Genomic DNA, 26847 nt, shown 5'->3' with positions numbered 1-26847 from the left:
ATTTGCTTTGGATCTTTATTTTTATTGTTCTCTACCATTCAGGGTCACCTTTAGTTTCTAAGGCTCAACGGATCTTATTTCACCCTGGGTTAGATTTGCTCGCCACCCTTTCCACCTCTACCCGCTCCTCCTAGCGTCAGATTCTAGAGCACCGCTGTCCAATAGATCTTTCGCTGATTACGAAACTATTATTCCACATCTGCACTGTCCAGGGACCGTAGCCACTAGCCACGTGTGGCTGGGCAGCACTTGGGATGTGGGTCATGTGCTTGAGGAACTAAGCTTTCACTTTATGTCATTTTAGCTCGTTGAAACTGAAATAACCACATGTGGCCAGCGCCTATAGGTTGGGACAGATAGTTCTAAAGAGTTGACATTCATGAGGGTTCACAGTTCTCAAAGAGGACTCTCACTCTTTGGCAATCAGCAAGTTCTCTGTGATTGCTGAGAAATGCATCGATGCAAATAAAATAATGCCCAGGGCAGGGAGGGAATTTTTTCTCAATGAGAAAAAAATAGAATATATTCAGAGTGGGTCAAACGTGATGTGCATGAATATTATCAGCACACTAATTTGGCCCAAACATCAAAACACCGCTTCTTCTAAGTCAGAGAAGTAATCTTTACATATTATCACGTTCCTGGGCATCTAAGGGTGCTGTTTTCATCAAGCCTTCTGTGATGAAAAGGGTCCATTTTATTTTATTTTTCAAATTACAAAGACTGTAATACTTTATTCAAGAATTTATTCTTTAAAATGTAGTTTATCGTCAAATTGGCTAATACACAGTGGGTAAAGCGTGCTCTTGGCTTTTGGGGTAGATTCCCATGGTTCATCGATTCCATACAACACCCAGTACTCATCCCAACAAGTGCCCTCCTCAGCGCCCATCACCCACTTTCCCCTCTCCTCCAACCCCCATCAACCCTCAGTTTGTTCTCCATATTTAAGAGTCTCTTATGGTTTGCTTCCCTCCCTCTCTATAACTATTTTTTCCCCCTTCCCTTTCCCTTTGGTTTTCTGTTCAGTTCCTCGAGATCCACATAGGAGTGAAAACATACGATATCTGTCTTTCTCTGACTGACTTATTTCACTCAGTATAATACCTTCCAGTTCCATCCATGTTTCTACAAATGGCAGGATTTCATTCTTTCTCATTGCCAAGTAGTATTCCGTTGTATGTATATACCACATCTTTATCCGTTCACCCGTTGATGGATATGTTTGGGAAATTGGGAGCCCTTTTCCCCGCCTTATAGATTTACAGTGTGCACTGTCATAATAAAGATTCTAATAATTCCTACAGTAAATAAGTCTGTAGGACATTGCTTAACACAGTATTACTCCAACATATTTAACCACAAAACTGTGTGTGCGTGTGTTGTGTAATGGTAGGATCCCGATGAACTAGAGAATATTACAGCTTTACTGCTTATTACTAGCTGTGTGGCCTTAAGAAAGTCATGGAATCTTTATGATTTTCATTTCCTTCCTTTGAAAACTAGAGATCATACCTATATATCAGGGACTTACAGGAGGATGAAATGTAATAATGTATATACAGAACATATCGTGGATCTTCTCCAAATGGTCAGATATTCATTTCATGTTATTGTTTACAGAGTTAAACCAAATGGCTGAGGCTTTCTGGGCCCCAGGAGAAACTTGTTAGGAACCTCTAGAGTTCACTTACTGGCTTGAAGTATTTGTAAGTATTGTACTGGAAGCCCGGATGTGTGATCTTTTCTGCCTCCCTTTGTTCATCCTTCAGGAAGAATGTGTGCTCAGCATTGAGTGCCTCCCTGCAATTCATTCTCAACACAACACCCAGAGGGGTTCTTTTAATCCAGAAGTGGGAACATGTCACTTCTCTATAGCTCCCCACCTCGCTCGAAAGAAAAACTGGAGCCTTCATAACATCCTCCAAGTTCTATGTCATCTAACCTGCCAGTGCCTATTTGACATCATTTCCTACTATTGCTTATTTGGCTCTGGCAAAAAGACTTCCTTGCTGCTCCTTGAACATGTCAGGAACGTATGTCAGGAACCGCAGGAACTTTGCACTTGCTGGTCCCTTCTGTAAGGTATCATTCCTCCAGTTACGTGCATCACTCCTTCCATCTTGCAGGTCTTCACTGAAATGTGAGCTAAACTTACATACATCCCTACATACACCCCAGCATTTTCCACTCCTTTTTGCTCTATATTTCTTTACTACACATCTAATATTTGCCTGTTAGTATTTTGTTTCTTGTCTGTTTCCATTCCATGAAACATGAACTTCATGAGAGTAGAGATTTTGTCCCTTTCATTCTCTACCATAGCTTAGTGTCTAGGATAGTGCCTGGCACATCATAGATGCTCAACAAATGCTTATTAAATTAAATAAATGCAAGAATTACATGCATTTTGTTGCTATGGACTAAGTGCATTTCCTCTAAGCCCAGTTTTGGATGGCTCCTTGAAGCATGAAACACACAATTACAGGCTGGTCTTGGGTTTTTATTAGTGTTTTCTGGGACCCATCAAACAAAAAACAATACTTTGAAAAATATAATTCTTTCATAAAACAAAAATACTCAGTGTTAATTTCACATAAAGGGCAAGATTTCTGATTAAAAAAAAATAGCGGCAGTAGGATTGTTTTTCACCAACTGTCAGCCCAGAAGCCAAAGGGGAAGAAAAGCAAGAATTATGCAGATACCTACAGAAAGATCAATCCCAATTAAGCTAACTGTGAGGGCTTATACATTTCAGGGGCTCATCAGGCACAGTCTTGGTGGGGTTTTACCAAGTGCTATCTTAATCCAGAAATGGAATCCTGAGAACCAAAGCTGAAGTTAATTCAGCTCAGATATCGTTGTTGTGCTGTCCCTTTTTTCACACAGTATGTATCCACGCAATAGGGTCCTATGGAACATCTGGTACATTTTGTCTAATTAAAGAAGCTCCTCACGTATATGGCTCCCTGTGCACTTAGTAGGCACTCAACAGTAACTATAGAAGAATAACATAATTGCCTTTCCCTCTCACTATTTTACCTTCTCCTATATTTTATACATGTGAAAAACAGCACATTTGCACAATTAAAGTCTAACATGCATGACTAACCTTATCAAAAGATCCCTCAGCATTTTTCAAAAAGACAAAATATATATATATATATATATATTTATATATAAACCAACCCCCATATACTAAAATTCAGAACCGCTTTACACTTAAATAGCAATTTACATCGTATAAACACATTCATAATCTTCATTGGTTAAAACAGGTCAAAGGTCCATTACTGGCTTCTTGTACTAAATAAGGCTCACAGCTCCTAATCAGGCAACAGAATTCTCCTCTGATGTATGTTGGCTTGTGGAACCAAACAACTTGTCTGTTTGGTTTCATTTCAGCACAAGGAGGAAGGCAAAGTAAAAAGTCTCACAGTAGAATGTTCATCTAATAGATAACATGTCCTTGAAGTTGTGGCCATTGTGCTCCTATTCCAGTGAAGAAACGATTCACATCCCAATTATGGATATGGAGACATCTTCCAGAAGACATTCGCTCATTAAGTCAACAAATGTTTGCTGAGGACCTATCTCATGCTAGGTGCTGGGAAATATGGGTAAGATATAGTCCCTGCCCTCAAAGAGCTTACAGTCTAGAAAGACAAGGACTTTAAGGAAGGACCGGCATGTTCAAAGGAAAACTCATCACCTGGGTCTGCCCTGGTCAGAAGGCAAGTTCAAGAAGCCGCAGGTGTAGGTCTCTGGGATCCAAGGCCTAGCTCAAATTTCATCAAGTCAAATATCCAGGAGTCTCAGATTATCTAAGTCTGGCCAAGTCTTAGCAACACATTTCCTGCCTCGGATTCCCATGAAAATGACAAATTAGAGCCCAAGCCTTGAGAATTCAAGAGACCAGGTGTGATAACCATGTAAGCATCCAACACAGATAAGCATCTTGAGTGAGAAGCTACGAGTCCCCAAGAGAAGGTGGGGGGGGGGGGGGGGAGGGTGCTTCACCCGATGCTGGCTTCTCTCTGGGATTTTGCTCTCCCTTGCAACACTGTGGTGGGAAGTATTCCGTTCACACCCTAAGTTGGCATGGCCCAATTGCCATGAGTTCTCCAAGTCACGAACAGCACATAGAAAATGCATCAACTCAAGCCAAGACAATAGAGAGATATGCTAAGAACTTAATACTCCAGCCTATTTAAGCAGGAACCAGGTGCCAAGAAACCGTCACTTTCGGCAAATAACACAATCTGTTAATTATCTGCAGAACCGTTCCAGTCGGTACTCCCCAGATTTACTTACTACCTACCAGAAAGTGCTCTTGATGGAGATGGTGCAGAAAGAGCCAAGGCCAATTTGGAGGAGTGTGAGCAACGTACAGGTTTGGGGAAGGGTGAACTCCGGGAAGGATCTAGCCACTTTAGGTGAAGAGCAGGCAAAGCCAGGGGGGAAAAGGCAGAGAGCACGTGAGCAGATGCCCCTAACGACGCCGCATGGTTCAGATGCACGCAGACGTGCAAACATTCATGCGTTTACACCAATTCAGATATTTGGATGTTTAATTCATTCCATGTGAAAAGTGCTAAAATGCTGGAAAGGCCTCACAGTTCTTTCGCTTCACTTGGAAAAGCACCTTGTGTTTTTTTACGCAGGCATGTTTCAGGTCTGTGTTGCTCTTTGTTATTTCCCTCAGTTTCCTCAGTAACTGTTATTTGACAACGTACGTGCAGGTGACCGAGGCAGGCGGCAATAAAAATGGACTTGGTTGTAACTTCAGAAGATCTTCTCCCTAAGCCGGGCCTCCAAGGTCACCGTCCATAACGGCTCTCATCATAATCAGGACAAATTCTTAATTCTTACTTCCTACCTTCTGAATACATTACAAACACTTCACAACCTTCGACTATGAATCACTCGCCTTCCCTGGGTGAGACACGGTGGTAGGTGGTCCATTAGCTGATGAAACCCATTGTCTTCACCCCCACATTTTTGCTCAAGGTAGAGAGGCAAAAGGGGGGGCGGGGGAGAAAGCCAAGGACACGGGAAACCAAAACGAAAAGGTGCAAAAGGGATCTGAGTGTTTAAAGTCACTTCCAAAGTGTCCCCAGGCTCACGTTCCTCCCAGACTGCAGGGCCCAGGGCTAAGTCTCCAGGCACCTCTCAACAATTCCACCGAAGAAATCCCCAACTTCTTACTAACCATAACTCCGGAGCTGAGCTCTCTGTTTCCCTTCCCTCTTCCTTTCTTTTCTGTCTTTCCTTTTCAAAGCAAACAAAAATATCCCTCTGGACACGAATCTAGGCGACATATCCTTCACTTCGGGATGAGTCGAGATGAGACAAGAAAGAGATTATCCAAAAGAGGAATGATGATAAGAATTAACATGTGCAAAGATTTTCCCTGGAACTCTCTCTCTTTCTCTCTCTCTCTCTCATTTCCTCCCTTCTTCTTCTCTCTCTCTTTCTTTTCTCAGCATTTCCTGGTGCAATTTAATTTTTACTGTTCTTTTTCATTCTAGTGAAATGTCTTCTATTATAGTTCTTTGCTACATTACTATGTTTAGTTTGTCATCTGACTTTGGCTCTCATCTGGGGTTCTGAAAACTCCCTCTAGATGTCCCATTCCTGAATTCCCATCGTCCCTAACATTTTAAAAATTAAACATTGGTTGACTTTGCAGTCTTGCTTTTACTTCACTCTAGGGACTAAAAGATCTACACATAGCTTTGTCCTGAGAGTAAATCACCACCTTCATCTTGACTGGTTACATCAGTGGTTCTCAGCCAAGGACAATTTTGCCCTGCAAGGGATACCTGGCAATTTCTGAAGATGTCACAACTTTGGGGATGGGAGTGCTATTGGCAATTAGTGGCTAAAGGTCATGGCTACTGCTAAACATCCTACAATGCACAAAACAGCCCAATAACGCACAACAAAGAATTACTCAGGGGCTATAGGGCTCCAAGAGCAAACTCATCACCACCTCCTTTTTCCCATTTATTTTGGAGCAATTGGGATAAAAACAACCAAGGCTAGACCCTCTCTTAAATATCTAGAAGTGAGCAGAGGTGGCAACTGAAGTTTCCACCTCCCCCCCCCCCCCACCCGCCAATCATCCAAGCAAGGGGGAGAGAGAAAAACAGCCTTGGCATCAGGTAAATCATTGTTGAATGAGTAGAAAGCCCCCACCATTATTCTTCTCGCTGATTTAAGCATCGCAAGTCCTGTGATTATGCAGTGATTATAGTCCACTTGGACTTCAGAAGGCTTCATGCTCCACTCACCGGCTCCCAAAGCCCAGGTTAAACTTCCCAGCATCCTCTGGTTCATCCTGGCAATCTGAGACCTCGGGGTCCATGCTAACAACCACACCCACCTCTCTTGATGAGGCCACGTGGATTCGTAAGCGCAGAAGACACATCACCTTTCCCTAATCATTTTGCACATAAAAACATTTAATGCCCTCTAATATTTTTTTCTTTCTTTTAGCAGGAAGCACAAGGCTACCAGTCCTGTTCTTCTTGCAGTGGAAAAGAACTTCAATAGAGGCAAAAATAAATCACGGCCGCATACAAGCGTCTTATTTCACAGAAAACTGTGTACGTTTGTTCCCCATATAGGACATACTTCAAAGTAACAAAATAATTTTATCGACTGTAGTGTTCCTTCTTCCCATTAGAAGCGGATGCTGTTCCCCCTCATGGTACATAAATATCAGAGAAAAGTAGTCTTTGAAATACGCATGTGCAGGATTTCTTGGTTTGCTATTGTCTGGGGTATGTGTTGGCTTGAGTTCCAAGTGTTGGCAGATTCAGTTTTCATTTTCTCTCCATCCACGTGCGTTTTTCCCAAATTTATAGACCAGTCTTCGTCCATCTACACGCTCCAGAATTTCTCTCTTGTAGTAATATCTGTAACAAAGGACATCGCATGAGGTGGCTGGTCAGACCCAGACCGCCGAGGAAACAACCGGTCACGGTTGGGACTGGAAACTCCTCACCTCATCGCTCGGCTGAGTTTTTCGTAGGTCATGCTGTTGTTGTTCTTCTTTTTTCCCCACAGCTGAGCCACAGCCTCCGATTTCAAGAACCTGAAGATGCCCTCAGACCGGTCTTCCCACTTGATTAGCCCCGGATTCTTGTCTGGGTTCAGGAGGATGTCACGGATGAATTCCCATAAGTGAGTCCCTCGTGGATCTGAGGAGAGGTTGGAAAAGGAGTGTATCAACGGCCTAAGTCACGGCAAAGAAGGGGCAGAGGAGGCACAGAGTTGTGACATTTTCTCGCAAGTAGGACACATTCCATTTTCCCCTACCCACCAGCAAAGCCAGACACGGGAGGACCAAATATCGGATCGAAACAAAAGGCATTTGAGAATGAACGAGCACAGGGCTTTAGCTTATAAATCAGGAGTCTGAGACACAGAGAATGTAAGTGACTTGACCGAGGTCACCCAATTAACCAGTGTCAAAGCTAAGACGGAGGCATAGGTCTCGGCCCTCCAATGCCAGGGAGAGTCTCTTCGAATTACCGTGGACAAATTGTTCGGGATTCATTTTAAACTGTTATTTCCCTGAAGAGCGAATTTCAACCACTTTCGTTTAGGACCTCAGCCCAAGTAAATCGCTCTCACCTGGCAACTGTGCTTTAGTCAAATGCGCATCGACGGGGCTCTGGAACTTTGACTCCTAGAATATATTGGGGCAAGGTCTTGTGGGAGTTGAGGGGGCCAATATGAAAACGAAGCAGCTCCTATAATAAGATTAGCAACCAAATCCCACTTGACTCCCACTAGACTTGGGCCGCACAATTCCTCCCGCCATTTGAGGTGCTGTGTTCATTCGATTCCGTGGAGTGATGTGGAGGACAGATAGTGAAGAGGTCCGATTCCCTATCACTTGTACATCACACCGTCTTGATTTCTTTCTGGGCCCTCTCCTCCATGTCTCTGATATTTCCTGTATCTTCGTGAGGTTTGATTATTGGGGGAAATGCAACTTCCAAAGAGCTCTGCTGCATCTTAAGAGCAAACAGTCACCTCTTGGATCAGTAACTTGACAGAGGTAGGGAGTCAACAGTCAACAAAAGGGAAAAAAAAAAATCTCAGCTGTTTCTTCCCACCCTTCTTCTCTTCCCACCCATTTTTCTGGAACGGGGGGAGTCACTAACCTCATGACTGCAAGAAGCGGTTATTCCCTTGGTATCTCAGTTTTCGAGCATATAGAGCAGCACGAGGAGGAACTCTCTGGGGGGTGGGGGGGGTCTCTATTTGAGAAACTGCTTACCCGGGCAAGCGACGTCCCTACTCTCTCGCCTACACAGGCGGAGGTAGAAAAGTGGAGGCAACAGGCAGAGGCAATATTTGCCTAAAAATTAGCGGCCTCTAATTATGACCAACGTGAAAGGAAGGGCCAAGAGCCATCTGAAAGCCCGCCAACTTACTGTGCTTTTTGGTGTGGGACTTTGCAGGGTGGTCTTGGTCCTTTTTTATCTCAGGTGACTCTGCTAAAGGAAAAAACAAGAACTGTTTAATTTACCTCTTTCCTATCATCGTGATTTCCATTCATTCACCCACTCATTTAACCAATATTTTTTGAGCACCTAGTACATGCCTGGCACTGTTTGTATATGCGGTATATGAGCAAAACAAAACAGAGATGATAAAAACTATCCCCCGCGGATAAGGGGACCAGGAGGATGTGAGGGAAACAGTCAGCCATGCAGAGAGCTTATGGAAGAACCTGCTATGAATAAGAATAGTAAGTGCAAAGGCCCTGAGGTCAGTATGTGTTTGGTACATTCACAGAATAGAAGGAAGCCAGTGCAACTGTGACAAAGGGGTAAAGGTTCAGGCTTGATGGGACTCTGTGGATTTTAGCTTTTATACTCAGATAAGAAGCCATTGAAGGATTTAGGTCATTGAAGTAAGTTGAGTGTGTGTGTGTGTGTGTGTGTGTGTGTGTGTTTCTTTTTTTACATAATATAAAACGTAAACATTTATAACAAAGAAAATGGCTTTTAAGCCAGAGGAGTGCCCTTTTTTGGCATGCAAAGTTACATTTTAATCAGCCTGACAAAGAGACCATTGACTGGCCTGAGCTCAGTACAGAGGGCCACCAGTGGACTATGGAAACACAGATTAGTTTAACAAATGACTCATTATGGTAACCCTTGAGAGTATCGCCAAAAAGAAGACGGCAGAGGCAGATCTGTGAAACGAAACTTCTTAAAAAGAAAACTAAATGGTCTAGCAGTGCATGTATGCATGGGTATGTGGAGTGTGTGTGTGTGTGTGTGTGTGTGTGTGTGTGAGAGAGAGAGAGAGAGAGAGAGAGATTGGGCCCCTCAGGTATTTGGAGGACCAAAGCAGATCTCACCAAAACTCTCTGAATCAGAAATCCACAATTTTAATACAGAGCAGTCTCTAAATGCAAGCCAATCCTGTTAAGGAACTGGGCCAGTAAAATGCATCTCTTCTGTGGGCATTACATCGGGGCTCCCCAAGCTAGGGTTCACTGACCCCTGTGTGGCCTTCAAGGGCATTTCAGACTGACTGAAACTGTATGCAAAGGGAGAGGGTTCTTGACATTCATTTAATTGTCAAGAGTGTCACCATTCAAAGAGTTAGAATAACCATTAGCTCCTAATTACAATGGTTAAGAAGCATAGCTACTGTTTATTGAGCACTTACTATGTACCTGTGCTAAGCTTTTTACCTGAATGACCTTATTTACTTCACTCCATGACCCTATGAGGTGGGTACAGATTATAGCTGTGGTGGAGCTAAGGCACAGAGAGGTCAGATGGCTTGTGTAAAGTCGCACAGCCTGCGAGGAGAATCAGGACATGAACACAAACAGTTTGAATGCAGAGGCTTCATCCCAACCACCACTCGGTGCCATTTCCAAAGATGGTGGCACAGCACAGATTTCACAGATGTCTTCCCTGCTGAGAATCAGGGTCAGTTCTATAATGCTCTAGCTGGAGGGGAGAAGCAATTCTGACTTGAGGATTCTGTATTTTCCGGCATGCATGGACACGTCCACCTATAGGAGCACCCGGCCTGTCACGACTCAGCGTTCCGAGCAGTTTCTCTGTAAGCCATGGTGGGTGGACGGGGATTTCACCGGCTCTGGTTAGCAGAGAAGCCTCTCACTCTGGTTAAGACTCTCTCCCCAGGTGTTGCCGGCAAGAGGGCCTGCACCTGACTTGGGTTTCTCTGAAATCTGGAAGGGCAAATTCACAGGAAATGTGAGGAGACTCCAGTCTCCCTCCCTGTAGGTTTCAGGGTGAGGTTGCAACATCCCATCAGGATGTGACAGTATTGCGACAGGCCTGGCACCCACCCCGGTTTCCAAGTGATACATCACTCTGACAGGGCCGCGTTGTTCTGCAGACAAAGAGTGGCATTTACCCAGGAGGCCACAAGCAAAGTTCATTTTCCAATGGCATCCAAGAGGGATATGGGGCCATTATTTCAGAGCCAGGGTTGAACTCAGAAAAACCCAAGTGTTTCTTGGCTTATTGGCCTCAATAATAATATTGGCCTAAATAATATTCAGGGGTTCCAAGCTGACATAGAGTCAATTACTTCGGGGGGAAGGTAACTTAGCGAATAAGATGGAAACCTTAGACCCTCTCCCCAGAAAAAATGCACATATGTGCATACTCAGGGAGAATCTGTGAACAACTTTAGGGGTTTAGGCTCACTTAGCAGTCCGTGGACTCTAGACTTAAAGACCCCAGACCAGACGGACCATGAGGGAGTTTCCTCTGTGAGATGTCAGCCATTTACCGAGACTGGACCTCTATCGAGCTTCAAGAAAAACTAAAATCAAAGAATAAAATAACTCTCCTTGGGGTGCCTGGGTGGCGCAGTCGGTTAAGCGTCCGACTTCAGCCAGGTCACGATCTCGCGGCCCATGAGTTCGAGCCCCGCGTCGGGCTCTGGGCTGACGGCTCGGAGCCTGGAGCCTGTTTCCAAGTCTGTGTCTCCCTCTCTCTCTGCCCCTCCCCCGTTCATGCTCTGTCTCTCTCTGTCCCCAAAATAAATAAATGTTGAAAAAAAAATTAAAAAAAAAAATAATAAAATAACTCTCCTAATAAAAGTGTTCCCATCATAAATAATACGGAGGACTGACTATACAGCCAAAGGCAAAAGGAAACTCGAGATTTCTTCCAGCCTCCTCTTCCTGTCCCTGGTGTGTGTGTGGACAAGCTGTGGAATCACCAACCTGCCTTGGCACTAAAGTCTTTTGATCTGAAAGCTCACTTTATTTTTTTTATTTTTTTTTTCAACGTTTTATTTATTTTTGGGACAGAGAGAGACAGAGCATGAACGGGGGAGGGGCAGAGAGAGAGGGAGACACAGAATCGGAAACAGGCTCCAGGCTCCGAGCCGTCAGCCCAGAGCCCGACTCGGGGCTCGAACTCACGGGCCGCGAGATCGTGACCTGGCTGAAGTCGGACGCTTAACCGACTGCGCCACCCAGGCGCCCCTGAAAGCTCACTTTAATACGATGGCCTCTCCCCCTGTGTCTTCCCCTCACCCCAAAATAAAAGTCAAAACCTTTGAAGTTAGCCATGTGGTTGAGTGATTCACTTGTATAAAATAATGGCTCGCTCTGGGGAAGTTGTCCAGCTTGGCTTTCTCTCGCTCTGCTCCCAGGTACCTCAGGCCAAGGTCCAGTCTGGGCAAGGGCAGCGCCAAGCCACAGGTGTGTGACGCAAGTTCCAGAGCATGACTTCAGCTAAGTCGCTTCGCAAGAAGTGAAGATTAGAAGCATTTGCATGTGATTCAGCTGTGAGCCATTTCTTTACGGGATATCCAAATGTCAGTGTTATAAGAGACCGAGCCACCCTAGCTCTAGGCTCAACAAGTCAGTGAATAAACACATCAAGCCCGAGTTGGCATGATTGGCTCGAGGACTATCGGGCAGATCAGGAACACTGGCAGCAGCCATTTGGTGAAATGGGCAGATGACAGAGAAATGAAAACAAAGCCTGCTTCCCCACCTGCGTTTATCACAGAGGGCATCAGTTTATGTTGGGCCTCGCCTTCGCTTGGCTTGTAACTGGCATTAAAACATAGAAAGATATTTACCTGCACCCGATTTAATGGGAACTGAAAATCTAAAGACTCAGACAAATGACAAAGGTCTTTTTACAGGGGTTCAGCAGAGTCTAAACCTTTCTGGAAGGAGTGGCCCCATCACACAAGGCTGCAATTCACTATCCCACTGGAGGGCCGTTCCTCCAAAGAATCTCCCAAGCCCAGACACTGAGCTGATTCTTGCAGTAATGATTCTCGTAGAGGTCCCGGATCGTTTCACTGCGGTTCCATCATAGGATGGGAACCGCGGACGGGGGAATCCAGGATCAATGGAGGCAAAGGTGTGCAGATCTGCAAAGTCCATTTTTCAGGATGATTCAAAGGTGGGATAAGGGGACAGTGAGTTCCCGGTTACTGCAAATGTGAAAGCAGAAAGGGCCCCTATTGGTTCTGAGACTCTAGAAGATAAGGCAGGAGACAGAAGAGAGAAGCCTGGCCAGGCTGTGAGGGCAGGGGAGCTGTGACATGGCTTTTATGTTTCCCAGGTGCCCGAAGACCTAACAACCTCTGAGCTTAGGAAGTGGTTTGTGCAAGTTTATTCTCAGCTGCCATCTTTCGCCATAAGCCAGAGACCCAACCGGAAGGACGCAGGAGGCGCCACCTTGCAAAGCGTGAGAGGGAGTCAGAGTGCTACCGGATGGTTTCCTCAGCTCTGAAATCCTGGGTCTGGACTGGGTGGCAATGACTGCTGCAGAAATTTCCCCCCAATTGTTTCTGTTCCCCCAGAATGGCGAACCCACTGCAGAGCCTTTCCAGCGTCTGATCTATTTCCTAAGTTACACAAATCCTTCCGGTGACACATAACACTCTGGGCCATCAGGGGAGGGGGAAGTAGGGAAACGAATTGGCCTTCATTCTTCACTTCAGTTCCAGATGCATTTACGCCGGCTCCCAGCTCTGTTTCATTCAAGGGGTTTGACCCGAAAACAGAACCTCAAATCTTGTTACTTCAGTTCTCAGACACAGTGAACAAAAGCAAAAAAAAAAAAAAAAAAAAAAAAAAAAGGAGGGGGAGGTCAGGGGAGGAGAGGCTGTTTGATTCCAAGTTCTTCATTTAAATCCCAATTCTTAAGATGCCCCGAATTCAATTCCAGGAAAAGAGCAATTGACTCATGACAAGTCTAAGCTCCGAACCTCACAGACCCAAGCAGACCTACGGGTTCGTACCCAGGTCAAGGGACAACATGGAACCCTCTGTTCACCTCCCCAGTTCTCACATGGCACCTGCCAATGTCCCTGTTTGTGAGGGGAGGGAGAGAGAATCTGAAAGCGCCTCTCCAGACTCCCAACAAACCAACCCCCTCAGTGGAACTTTGACCGAGAGCTAAGGGTAGCCCCCCAGTTGCAGCCAATTTTAAGCAAACACAACTAATGTGAACATAGTTCATATAAAGTGCAGGTGGTCTGACTAATCTGAGCCATCAGGGGCAGACTTAAAAACTGACCTGTGAAAACCAGGGTTCTAGAAATGTCCAACTGCCACCCTTCTACTCAGAGACCATCAGCAAAGGTTCGCTGATCTCTGAAGGCCACTTTTAGATATCCTTCCCCTAAAGTCAGATATAGTTTGTTGAAAATTAGATATGGCCTTCTTCCCCCATAACTATGCCCAAGTCTGAATAGTTTTATCAGATAGTTTCCCAAGAGCAAGTCCGTGTTGAAAAGAGAGGTTTTTGTTGTCACGAGAGGGTGACTTGGTTTCACAGGAGACAAACACTTTTCCTAGAGGCTTCCCTGGTGTCATTTTCGAGGTACAAATATTGGCTGGCAAGCAAGCCTCTTAAAAAGAGCAAGTCTTTTCCTTTCCTAGTCTTTTAACGAGAAAGACTCCATCCAGCGAAGTGGAAACCTAGGATGTGGGTGATTCTCATTCGCTCTCAGTAAGGACTTGCAGGTGGCACACTTGGGCCCTGAGGTCAGGACAACTTACCGACAGGAAGGTGACCGGTGGTTGTCATGGAGATCTGGGCCCGGCAGAAAGTCTTGCTGTCCAACAGATCTGCGGCAATGAAAAGACAAAGGACATCAGGCGCCCCCACCTTACAATGTAACTTCGTGGCTGTTAGAAAACAGGGTAAAAATGTCAAAGGCCTTTAAGTGTCAGGGAGTTAGTTACCTACTGTGCTACCATAGCTGGTGTCATATAAATAGTTTTCTTCTTTCCAGGTGTTCATGACGGAAGGGTCTACAAAAGACGGAAAATGGGAATGGTCAGCAAGCATCTTCTCCTGGGTGATGAGTTTGCCTTTTCTAACCTCCTGCTCCTCAGAGAGGGGCAGGACAGAGTGGGTGGTCCTCACAGAGAAAGGGTAAGATTCTGTTTCTGCCACATGTAACTCCCTTTTCTTCCAGGGTCCTGGGGGAAATGGGCTTTATCACGGCCCCAGCCAGATGTTCTATACCTGCTGCCTCTTTGGGGACACGAGACAAGTTACCGCAGTGAGACCCGGTCCCAGACCATCGCTTTGGCTTCCTGGGAATTTTCCCAGTCTGCACGTGGCAGGGGCTGGGCTCGGGAGCCTGGCATTGTCTTGCATTCTACTAGATAAAATTCACATTAGGAAAAGAAATTGTTGGCGACAAATAATTCCTAATTAATGAGCGTCTTTTCCTAGAAATCTCTTCCTGGGAGAATTAATGTTTCCTTGCAGGAAGTCTAGCTAGTCTTATCACGGTGTCTTTGTGGCTGAAATTCTGGAAGTCCCCCTCCAGTTGGATGACAGCTCCCTCCCCCCAGGATTTCTCCAATTATCTTAAGGGGCAACATAAAATTCTCAAAACAAAATAGAGAAGGAGAAGAGCGTGTCACCTAATCAAGCAAACAACTTTGGAGAGTGAGGCCCCATTGCCTCATCTTGGAAAAGAAGCGTGCTTCTTCCCCCCACCCCCACCCCCACCCCCACCCCCACCCCTGCAGTGTGCTGGGTAAGCATGTCTGACTCTTCAGATTTCAGATTTGAAGGAAACTCCCGCCCACCTACCCCAAATGGAGCCCAACTCCTACACAACCCCCACGTCTGGGCTGATCGCCAACAGAAGCATTTTCTTTCCTGGCCAAGAGCTGTGAGACCTGGCAGGAGCTCTCACCTTGTCCCCACCAGGAATGTCCTGCTTTTCCCTCTTCACCGATGGAGGCTGCCCTCAGCTCCCCTCCTGTCTGGGTTCTGAATTTCAGGGTCAGGGTGGTAAGCCACCGGCCGAGTTTCATTTTGTTTTTATAGCATAGATGGTATAAAACCTGACTCACTGGCTAAGTCCTCCTGTTTACGCCATAGGGATTTAGCTGGTATTTTAGCTAATAGCTACGTGTTTGGCCACCCCAAGCCCAGTCTCCTGGGGTCACACCCTCTCTCCTTGTTGGGTCACCTCAGACACCTGTTGTTGTCTCTGAAAACAAATTGAACCGAAAAGTTTTGGGGGGTGTTGCCCCCTCTTGAGCCTCTTCTCCCCTCCTCCTAGGGTGGACCTTCTTCTCCACCCTTTGGCTTAGCTTTTCTGAACTGGCAACACAAGAATGTCTGGATGGTCAAGGAGGAATTATCAAGTTATTTGGGCCCTCTCCAGTACCAGCTGGCTCCTCCAGTGGGGCTGTCAGGTCCTGGTGGGAGTAGGGGCGGAACCCCAGCCTCTGGGACAAGTCCAGTGTCTGCCTCTAGGGCAATCAGGCCCAGAAGCACAGACCATCTGGGGAACCCAAGCGCTGGTCTCTGGGGGAGCAGGGGAGGGCAAGGCTAGGAAAACCTAATTAACATGCTTAGCAGCTATTGTTTTCTCTTTACTAATGGGAGACTAGCCTCAAATAAAGAGAGCAAATAACGTGTGGGGTCAATTTCAGCCCCTAGGGACTCACAAACCACCCCAGGTCAAATCCCGTCCTCCGTGACTAGCGTGCAACCCTCAGGGAGGCCTGTGGCAAACTCATCCCACAATCTCACTGACGTGCCTGTAGGGAGTGACCCTGGAGCAGCGGCAGCCGCCCGATTTTATCGTGGCCAGTAGACTTTGGGGGACTTGCATAGGTCTCCCTAGATGGAGAGGTCATAGGCCAAAGGCCAATATGCAAGGAGCTCTGATTGGTGCCAGGCCCTGGGGCGCAGTTTCTCAAGGCAGCTCCTGCCTGCCCTCTGCAAGTCCTACAGACCGGCAGAAAGTCCCCAGGAGAAAGATGTGGGACAGAGAAAGGAGGGTTGACTGGTCCGGGGAAGAACAAAAGTAAATGTAGATACTATGAGATTGCACAGCCTACTCAGAGCCTAGAATAGTGTCTTTTGTCTAAAAATGCACCTGAGGCAGGAGTTGGGTTCTGCAGCTGCTCTTAGACGTCCCCCCAGGGCCTTCCAGAAGCTACAGTATCTACAAGAGCACGTCTGTATGTTCCTCCTTTTTGTGAAATATACCCCCATCTAAAGAGGAGCGGGGAGGAGACACTGGCCTTTGTCTCTTCTCTCCCCTTGCTTCTTCTAACTCGGCTCAGCCCAGTGCCCTGACTCTCTTCCTACGAGAAGGAGGCCCACCTAGGCTCTGCATTTTTCCTTGCCCTTGGACCAGAGCCTGCATGGTGCCTTGACCAGTAGTGGGAAGCAGAGAAGTGTGGGCAGCACCAGTCTAGATCAGAAATAGATGGCAGTCACTGGTCCCAAAGGCAAAGAACGAGGTTCATGGTGGAGTGGCCCGCTGGAGGCGGCCAGGGAAGAGGCATCCTTGGGTTTCCTGCCATCACACTGGATCCGTCTGCTCCCACGCTCTCCTGACTCCCTCCAACTGTCCTCCCCGGGGCTTTGCCTCCCGAGTTGGCTCCCTTTGTCTGGGGCTACTCACCAGTTTGTTCCGTCTTGACAATGACATTGTGTGTGGACTGGAACAGGTCACTGCTGCACTGGCCTGTGAAGGACAGATTGGGAAAGGCTGAGCCGGCTCACGTGGAGCCAAAACTTAAACAAGCCACAAAAGCTTAAACAAGGATAGAGCTGGCTTCTTGGAAGACCTTACACCAGTCCTGCCACCTGTCCGCCTCTGTTGGCTTACGCGAGGGCGCTTCCCTCTCAGCACCTACAAACTTGAGCCTGGAGTCCCGGCCCAGAAAGTCAGTAGCTAGGGCATCTACATCGGATGGAATTATTTGGCCTTGTCCAGGGACGCCATCCAGTATGATGGAAATAGAACTTCAGAAGTCAGCGGGCCAGTTTTCCCACTAATAGCTGCGAGGCACTTCGCCTTTCTGGGTCTTGCTTTTGTCATCTGTAAATTTAGGGGATTAAACTAGATAAAGTCATTAGATGGCCTCTAAGGTGCTTTCCCCTACTAAGATATGATACAAAATGAAAACAAAAATAGGCTAGAAACCATTTTGACTGGCTTCATTCTTCTTTGATCTTAAATGTAATGAAACCCATTTGATTAGAGTCAATCTACGAGGTATGTCCACATAAATGAATACCAAAAATAAACGTACACACACACACACACACACACACGCGTGCGCGCGCGCGTGAATGAGTTGAGTATGTGTGTCCTCTCCAGACAGATTTTAAGTATCTCAAGAGAAGAAGTCATACCTTTAACCTCTCTGACCTTTGGGTTTCCCGTCTGCAAAATGGGTACAATGTTTAGTTTTTGTCATAAGGTCATTAAATGAATCAATTCACTTAGAGTGTCCGGTATAAATAAACACTCAAAGAATAGAAGTTAATATAATGTCTACAAAAAGGCGAACAAGGAAACCAAGGGAAGAAATCTGGTGATCAGGCACTCAGAGGCACCAACAGAATGCAGTGGGACCAGACAAGTCATAGGAGGTCAAAGATGGCCGCAGCACCTTCGCTCTCTGCCTCCCAAGCCTGTCTGCCTTAGGTTCCAATCAGGGCAAAGCTTTAAAGGAGTGGATTTAATTGCAGGTAGGGAGGTAAATATTTTTAAATCTCCAAGTGTAAGTCTGCTCCTTCTGAAGATTCCCGAGGGTTATTTATAGAGCCTTGTTTGGTCTGGTTCTAGTAAAAGAAAAATGAGCAACCGTCTGTGTGAGGTACTTGGGAAGAAGGGAGTGCCCGGGAGCTGGATGAGGTCATCCAAAATGGCCACCCCAGCTGCCAGCTTTGAGGCCAGACCCTGGGTCCTCCTCAGTGTTGGTAACGGCTGTCACAGTCTGACTCTGCTTCAGAGCCCTGGAACTGACGCCTTCCCAAAGTTACAGCTACCTGCCCAAACATAGGTTCTGCTAAGACAGACATGCCCGTTCTGATGTGGACAGGCCAGCTCGCAATTCCTACAAGTTACTGCCTTCCAAGATGCCCACGGTTCTCAGAAGAGCTAGGTTTTTACTGGTATTATCAGGAGACCCTTATGTCAGTGTCAAAGACATTCTGCAAGGTGACTTGTCTGCCCTAGCGTGTCTGACGAGCCAGTATGGAAGGTGTGTGAATAAACTATCACTGATGCACAGTGTGCAAAAGGGTAGCCTGCCTGTGTTCTAGGCAAGGCTTCGAGAAAGACACATCTGGGGCGCTAGGGCGGCCCTGACTCCGGAAATCGCTGCAGAAACATCCCACACATGCGCAGACCATTAGTTCTAACCCCACTTCTCCCCCTTTTTCTGAGTTTCAGACCTTTTAAGAATCTGCTGAAATACCGCGAGCCATCTCGTCCCCAAAACGCAAACATAGACCTAATTCTGCGTTTCTTCTTACCCCCCGTAGGTCCCATCTTAAGAGCCTAGGTCCAGAAGTTTCAAAAAAAGAAAAAGTATCCATGATGATCTTAACAAGCAAGTGATCGGGAATTAAGCTATCGAAACCTGCTTGCGAGGGAAAGAAGAAAAGGTTTTCTGATAGCGAGTCTGTGAATATCCAGTTTAAAAATTAACCAGAAGGAGAAATGAAATGATCTTGGGTTTATATGGGATTAGACACACCTGGAACCCTAGACTTTGTGCCTATTCTCTTGCCTCCTTTCTCCGTCCCTCCCTCGGGACCCAGTCATTTGGAGGTGAGACCGTCCTCTGATGTCCCTGACAAGGAGCCCTGCCAGCTGCGGGGTCCCTGCTCTCTGCAGCCGGCTCCCAGAGGGGTAGACAAGAGATAGTCACCATTCCACTTGAGATGCTGCAGGTTGCTGTAGAGGAGCTGGCCCGCCGTGCCCGCCGCCCGGGTGAACTCCTGCAAACTCATGCTGCAGAGATGCTCGCCGTTGACGTCGAACTCCTGGAAAGGGATGCAGCTGGCATCGAGCTGGTTGGTGTCCAGAAGGTGCTGGAGCCACTCCCACACCTGGTACTTGGTCCAGTACTGAGGATGGACCTCATGCCACTGGCCTCCGAAAAACCCGCTGGAAACTGCAAAACAGGAGGCGGTCCCGTGAGCGCCCCGTGGTTCTTCCCGGACATCATCTCGGACACGAGATCCACCGCCGGCTGCCAGGCGTCAGCACCGCTACGGTCAGCGGACGGCAGCGTGGGGGCTGGGGCATGAGACGGGCCCTGGAGAGGAGGCTCTCAGAAACCCGGTCCCTTCCTCAGTTGTGGTGGGGGCTGATCGTCAGCCTCCCTGCCAGTTCGTGTCCTCCCTAGTATAACACTTACCCCTGGGCACTTCGTGAGCACACAGACTTGACCTGAAGTACTCTGAGATCGTGAGGTCATTCCCACCTCCTGCAAAGTGCCATGAAAGCTAAAGTGTCGCCACAGTGTCAGCAACCTAACAGCCTCTTGTCCACACCCACACGGTTCCCTTCCTCTCTTTTCTCTTTCTCTCTCCCACTTTTTCCTCTCTGTTACACACACACGCGCACACACACACACACACACACACAAATTCAGACCATTTCAACCAAAAATGAAGCCTGAGAATAAGGTTCTTTTCTCTCTGATACCTTTGCTTCTCCCCAGAGTGGTCCAGACTACCCATCTGCTAACGGTGCTGATATAACCCTGCCCCCCATGGATTATTACAGCCTCTATGACGTCACTTTCCTACTCAGCTACCCTCAGTGGCTTCCCATTATTCACTGAAATTAAGTGCAAAACTGACAAGTCCAGCACTGGGGCTCTTCAGTAACTATTCTTCAAGTGATCTATCACTTCTGAAGGTGTTCCTTGAGCCTGGTTAGTATCCTGCCAATCACTCCCTGTTGAAGTCCTACCCAGCCTGCAGATTCTGGCCACCCCATAAAAGCCATCACAGATCCCCCCAGCTTACTGCAAGGGCTTGATGTCCCCTGAGTCTCCAGGAGATGTGTTTGGCATTTCTCCTGATGGCTGTTGTCATGTTCTGCTTTTCTTCACAAATCTCTAAGTTCTGTCTCATCCTTCTTTGCAAATTGTAAACTCAAGGGGCGCCTGGGTGGCGCAGTCGGTTAAGCGTCCGACTTCAGCCAGGTCATGATCTCGCGGCCCGTGAGTTCGAGCCCCGCGTCGGGCTCTGGGCTGATGGCTCAGAGCCTGGAGCCTGTTTCCGATTCTGTGTCTCCCTCTCTCTCTGCCCCTCCCCGTTCATGCTCTGTCTCTCTCTGTCCCAAAAATAAATAAATGTTGAAAAAAAAATTAAAAAAAAATTGTAAACTCAAGGTCATGGACTCTGTCTAACTCATCTGTGTATCTCCTACCGAAAGAGACTCAGAGACTAGGCCATCGTAGGTGGTCTCTCTCCATTTCCTTGGTGGAATTTGTTGCTGAAGAAGAAATCACATAGGACTCTAGAAGAGTTTGAGGTGCATTCACAAGATGGTTAAATTAAATACCAGTGAAGAAGTAAAATTCATCAAAGGCAACAAATATCACTGACCTGGATGTGGGCTAACCTACTGCATCTGTGAGTCTCTTGTCTCACTCAAGAGAACCTCACAGAGTCACCCCAAAGTCCTGGTCCTTGGCAGGGGGGGGGGGTGTGTGGATGGAGAGGGTTTCTTTCTATTTCTTTGGTGGAATTTGTGCCTGGGGACATGGTAATAGGGCTGAGATCTTACAGTCCCCTTGAAAACAGAGGTCAAGGGGAGGAGCTCTCATCCAAGAAAAATGAGGGGCAGGAACAAGGGGAAAACACTGTTGTAGCCCACCAAGGTGAAGGGGGGGAGTCCGACTGAACATGGCACACAGATACTCCCACAAACTGAATGATGGACCAACACGGGAAAGCACAGCGCAAGAAAACCATCTCTAATTTGTTTCTTCAAAGGCATGCTAGGTGAGTACTTCTCAAACTTTAATATGATTGTCAATCACCAGGGAATGTTGTTCAAATGCAGATCCAAATTCCATAGATCTAGGGCGAGGCCTGAGTTTCTGCATTCCTAACAAGCTTCCACAAGATGATGATGATGATGATGGTGATGGTGATGATGGTCTGTGGATACAGTTGGAGTGACAAGCAGCTAAAGAGCTCCAAGGGTTTGATTCCCTTAATGCCGGTTGCCTAGCCCTCAACCCCTCAGAAAGGCTGAAGGGGGAATGTTTCCACTTTTGCTTACCCCTTCTGAATTCATCCCCTGCTTCCAGACCTCAGAAGCGTTAAGAGCAAGAGATAGAGGTCATTTAGGTACGAAGGTGACTGCCATGGGTCATATCTACACTCATAGTATGTGCTTCACTCTTTACCTGTCATGGCCAGACAAAAGCAGCCCTAAACCCTCCACTGGGGCCCTGAAGGGGAAGCCAATTGTGATGGGGAACAAGGACAAGGATTGGAACAATCTAGTCCCAAAATTTAATTACACAAAAATATTCCCAAATATACAAACATGCAGAGCTTACACTGGCTCTTTCCATGTCCCTCCAATTTTTTGGTGTCTCACAAAAACAGCTGTTTCGGGATGAGGTATATTTTTGTGGCTCCCTGAGTCTTTGATCTTTTTTTCCCCAAGATAATTACTCTGCTGTGACAGTATAGCTCTGAGTTTACAAATAAGAGAAATAACTCTCAATAACCCGACAACAGGCCTCTCCGTTTCCTCTCCCAACTCCTAGAATAAAGGATAGTTCTTGATATTGTATCCTATTAGAACTTGGGAGAACCAGAGAGTTTTGTCTAAAGATGGGTTCTCCCCATCTGCCAGGGGACTCATCAGATTCCTCAAGTTTTAGGAGAATCCCTGAAAATCCCATAAGTTCAACTCTTGTCTATTATTCAACTGACCCCTGTCAATCATGACCAGGGACTGGGACTTCTTTGGGGCCCCTGAGTTCTATTCCCTGCTAAAAACACTGCCCCAGCTTTCTCCAAAGCACACAGGAGGAATGCTGTCCTAATCCGGGGTCCAGACTGGGGATGCCAAAGACTTTCCAGGCTGAAGAAACTTCCTACCCTATTTGGAATCCTCCTTTGAGGTCCTCACGAGGAATCTGAGGCCTGCATCAGAAAATGCCACTGCCCGGAAAGCGCAGCAGTTCTGTGGACAGGTGGCCAAATGAGGGAAGGTCACCTGACCATGCTTCCCAACCCTGTTTGACTGGGGTTCCAAACTGAAAGGGGTGGAGCTGCACCTCGATCAACTGCTCATTGGAGAACACAAGCCTTCCATTATCCTCCTGTTCTGCTTCTCCGGCTGTGCTGGCCACCGACAGCCCATTTCCACATCTCCGGAGGAGCAAGAGCAGCAGATTCTCTTGCAAGGAGACTAGCAGCCAGTTTGGGGCAGGAGAGGAGCCTGGAGCTCCTTAAACCCGCCGCAGTCTGATGCACGGCAGTCTGCCTTCACGGTGGAGGGTGGGGCCTGATTCAGCTACATCTTCATCCAGTTCACTTCTACAGTAAGCCGTGGGCTTGATCCCCAAACCCTCCGGAAGCCACATCAGCAGGCCCTCCCTCTTCGAATCAATCGGCTCCAAATGAAAGCCCCAAAGGGAGACACGTGGTCCCACAAATCTCTCCCCTTACGAAGGCTGGTCACGGAAGATGAAATAGAATAAGCTGCTGTAACCCTGTCTTCCTTAAGTTCCACGCTGCCACACAGCGCGCGCGCGCGCGCGCACACACACACACACACACACACACACACACACACCCTTTCCTCTGCTATCCTATCCTGATATCCCAGCCAAACACTGTTAAAAGCTTCCCTTTGGGCATATCTTCTACCACCCTCTCTGCCAGGCTGCCTTGAATATTGGGAGGAAACAATGGAATATCTGGAGCCGGCTTCTGTCTGGAGCCCCAAGAGCCTATGGGGACCTCCAGCACGCAGTTTGCTCCATTTCCCCTCGTCCCCACACCCCTGCTGAATAAAACCTGCGTTTTTCAAACATTAAGTTGAGAAACGAAGCGTAATTAAAACAGAGGAAAAAGCCCCACGGGGCGTGACACTGACGCCCACTCGGTCCCCTTACCATTGCACGTGGGGTAGCTGTCTGTCCAGGTTGGCTGCTGGTGGAGGAGATTGTTGCTGGGGTTGAGATTCATTACACCACTTCCTTCCAGAATCATGATCTGTAAGGGGATCAAACAGTTCATTCGGTCAGTGCCTCTCGGACAAACGTCATTTGGGAGCACAGATCATAGAGTTAATTCAGGAATTAAAAAAAAAAAAAAAAAAAAAAGAATTTGTCCTGCCATCCACTGCCTCCAAAGCACGTTACCACAGCCCTTTCAGTAAAAGCAAAACTCAGTGGCAATTAAAAATTTCCAGGTTCAACTTTCATATGCATGAGGCAAGTTTTTACAGCCACCCATTCATAAATGAATAATCTCTGATCAGGAATGAAGCAGGAGGAAAATGCAATACCTGCTCACAGGGCGAGTCTGGCCAGCAGCCATGATTTTTTTTTTTTTTTTTTTTTTTTTTTTTTTTTTTTTTTTTTACAAAAGTGAAAATGCCAAAGAGATTTCATGTAAAGTGAAATTGCAATCAATAAAAATCCAAGCCGGTGGCGGCATAGACCCGGCACCTGCACAGGCCCTTGGATCTGAAATCAGACGTTCACAAGTCCCAACACAGCTGAGCAGCCCTGCACTCGAACACCTAACCGAGTTTCCTCAGTGTAGATACCTGCCACAGCCCGTGTCCACATGTCAAAGAACTTCAGACGTAGGTACTTAGAGCTCCTCCAGTATTTGGCGCCATGATAATGTCAGGAATCCCAGTAAAAATTCTGACGAGCTTTCTCTCTCCTTTTAGAGCCCTGAAGAATACCACGGGCTTGGAAACTGACCCGAACGTGGCTCTCTCAGTCTCCTTTTCTCAGCAAAGGACACAGGAGAAGAGCCTTTCTCTCAGGGGGAACTGTTTGGGTTTTTTAAACAACATAAATATTCTACACTTTAGAACAACGCGTCTCACCCCTTCGGTGTTTATAATATTCCCTATTCTCAAGTCGGACGCTCTCTTCCTTTTAGACTCAAGCCCTAGAAGTAGGTTCAGTCACTCAAAAGAAGAGCGGCCTGTTCCAGAAGGCAATTGAGCATGACCCAGGGCCTGTAAAGATAACTTGCTCTTTCTAAAATGTTGGGGTGAGGAGAGGAGGTAGCCTCATAGCAGTGACTCATGGAAATTTTTCTGCCTGTTTTAGGGAAATCATATCCTTGGGTGTCACCAACATCCCCCAGATTGAAATCGCTCCAGTAGAGAGCTTCCAGCGCCCAAACCCCTTCCTCCAACTTAGCTCCTACTCCTCCGGTTCTAGGTAGGGATTCATAGGGGAGAAGAGGGGTCTGGAAGAGGCATAAAAATTTCATTCGCATATTGATTCACTCAACAAATATTTACCAGCCATACAATGGGCTGGGTACTATTCCAGGCACCAGGGACAGAGCTGCGACTAGGAGTCAAGCGAGGCCAAACAGGAACATTTGTGATGATTATTAACATCATCATGGCTGTTTGGTAAATAACTAGGCCTGAATCCAGCCTAAGTAGAAGGTAGCAAAAGAAATATAGAAGAGAATGGTGAGCACCACAGTAGACCAGGGGCCGGGAGGTGGGCAGAGCCGGGATCTGTGTGGTGGCACCATATATATGAGGTTCAAAGCCAGAAGGAACAGGCTTGATTCCAAGCTCTACCCCTTACCGGCCGGTTAGTATTGACTCAGACAAGTCACTGACATCTCGGAACCTGTTTCCTCACAGGCAGCACGCAGATCACCAGACCTACTATGTGCGCTGGCTGGAGATTAAGTGAGTTTCTATACCTGGAGCGGTTGGCACAGATTAAGACACGGCTATATGGCAGGTGTTATGAGGAGGAGAGTCACTCCCCCCCTGGTAACCCAAACCAGAAACAGTCTTGGGCCTCAGTTTCCCTGTGCAAAAATTTTAAAAAGGTGACTGAATTGATTCTTATGTCCCCTTCCAGAAACCTCTTTGCTTCTCTCTCTCAGAGAAGGCAAGCCCTCTTCTTCTTTTCCCATTGAGCTTTCTAGAGCAGTTGCCCTCAGCTAAGAAATCCGATGGGCGACTTCAGGGCAAAAGAAACCTGCAGGCCCCCAAAGGGGCAGCTGGGGGAGGGAAGGGCACGGCCAGGTCTCCTGTTTGCTCAAGGCTGGGCTTGTTCCTCGCCAGCATTTGCTCAACCACAAGCAGTAGAAAGGTTACTGTTTAACCCTGAAAGAGCCGAAGCTCAGGGCCCAGCCCATCTGCATGGAGGGATCGGCCCTGCAGGGCTGGGGTGGGGGAAGTCTTCCCTGAAATTCTTTCACAAGGGTTTGCCTGCAAGGCTGTTTCAAAGTGGCTGTTCCGTGGGACCCAGATGTGCCCTGGGCCAATCACCAGCTAGCTACTTCTCAGCCAGCTCAGGGTTTCTGTTCACCACTTACTTCCCCCAAATCTAGAAGGCAGATTGATGTGAGGGCTGAGCAACCGGGCTTTAGATCTGGGGAGAGTTGGGCTCAGATCCCGGGTCCCCTGCTGTGTGGGACTTTGAGCAAGTTCCACGTCTGTCTAGCCAGAAACTTTCTGATCTTCACCTTCCCCACCTATAAATTGAGAACAGTCGCAAACTCACAGGGCTGAGAGAATCAAATGAGGTTGTGCATGTGGAAAGCTTAGCAATTATTAAAAAGGGATCCCATAAATACCACGGGACGACGCAGGCCAGTTCTCCACTTGTGACCAAGTGCCCACGGCCCCTTTCCTTGGGACAGGCATCTTTTCTGTCTGCAATCCCCTGACTGCATCCAGAACTATTCAACCCACAGGGAAGCCTTTAGGATAAGCAGGCCACAGCTGCCCCATTACCACCTGCCCCCCTCCCGCCCCAAGAGGCTCCTCTACCCATGAGCACTGCTGCTCCTTGCTGGTACCCCCTTTGCTAGGGAAAGCAGCCAGAACAGAAAGGGGCCCTTTTTTTTTTTTTTTTACGGGGCACAGTAAATGGTTACTACTCATAAAAGAGTTTATGTGTCTTAACCCTTACTGAGTCAGAGTTCACTTGAGCTCACCCAGGCTTATGAGGGAAGAAGGTCAGCGTCTCCAACCCATCATGGCACGCTGCCTGGGCAGCGCCCTGGAGGTGGGCACAGAGGGCCCGGGGCTAGCATAGCTGAAGGACTTTCCCCAAGTTCTATTCCCTCTGAGGCCCAGTTCCTCGGGTGGAAAATGAGGACATTTGCCCCCCACCGACAGCCTCCCAAGAGTCTTGAGAAGATCAAATGAGATAATAGATAATAAATGTGTCTTGAGAACTGTAAAAAAGCATTATTATAACCAACTCACCCACACTCCCATATACTAATATAGACTTTCTATGGTACATGGTGATTACTTTATGGGGTATAAAAAGAAATCCTTTTAATTACAAAGTAGGGG

At 47.2% G+C, this 26847-nt stretch overlaps 1 protein-coding gene across 4 annotated transcripts in view; it reads right to left on the bottom strand.

Annotated features, from left to right (window-relative positions):
• Positions 1-2482: 2482 nt before the first annotated feature.
• EHF (ETS homologous factor) overlaps positions 2483-26847 on the bottom strand; it is a 42095-nt gene continuing 17730 nt past the window's right edge. For 3 of the 4 annotated variants that reach the window (XM_047878455.1, XM_047878454.1, XM_047878456.1), the window contains exons 2-9: positions 23435-23534; positions 19205-19450; positions 16942-17004; positions 14240-14308; positions 14054-14122; positions 8454-8516; positions 7013-7208; positions 2483-6923 (exon numbers count right to left, since the gene is read on the bottom strand). In XM_047878455.1, the coding sequence (XP_047734411.1) occupies positions 6824-6923; positions 7013-7208; positions 8454-8516; positions 14054-14122; positions 14240-14308; positions 16942-17004; positions 19205-19450; positions 23435-23531 (903 nt within the window). In that variant the 5' untranslated portion in view covers positions 23532-23534 and the 3' untranslated portion in view covers positions 2483-6823. The remainder of the gene's footprint in view (positions 6924-7012; positions 7209-8453; positions 8517-14053; positions 14123-14239; positions 14309-16941; positions 17005-19204; positions 19451-23434; positions 23535-26847) is intronic. The other variant, XM_047878453.1, reaches the window with a different exon arrangement.

Source organism: Prionailurus viverrinus, chromosome D1 (assembly GCF_022837055.1).
Source record: "Prionailurus viverrinus isolate Anna chromosome D1, UM_Priviv_1.0, whole genome shotgun sequence".
Taxonomy (NCBI): Eukaryota; Metazoa; Chordata; class Mammalia; order Carnivora; family Felidae; genus Prionailurus; species Prionailurus viverrinus.
This window is presented reverse-complemented; position numbering and strand designations above follow the sequence as displayed.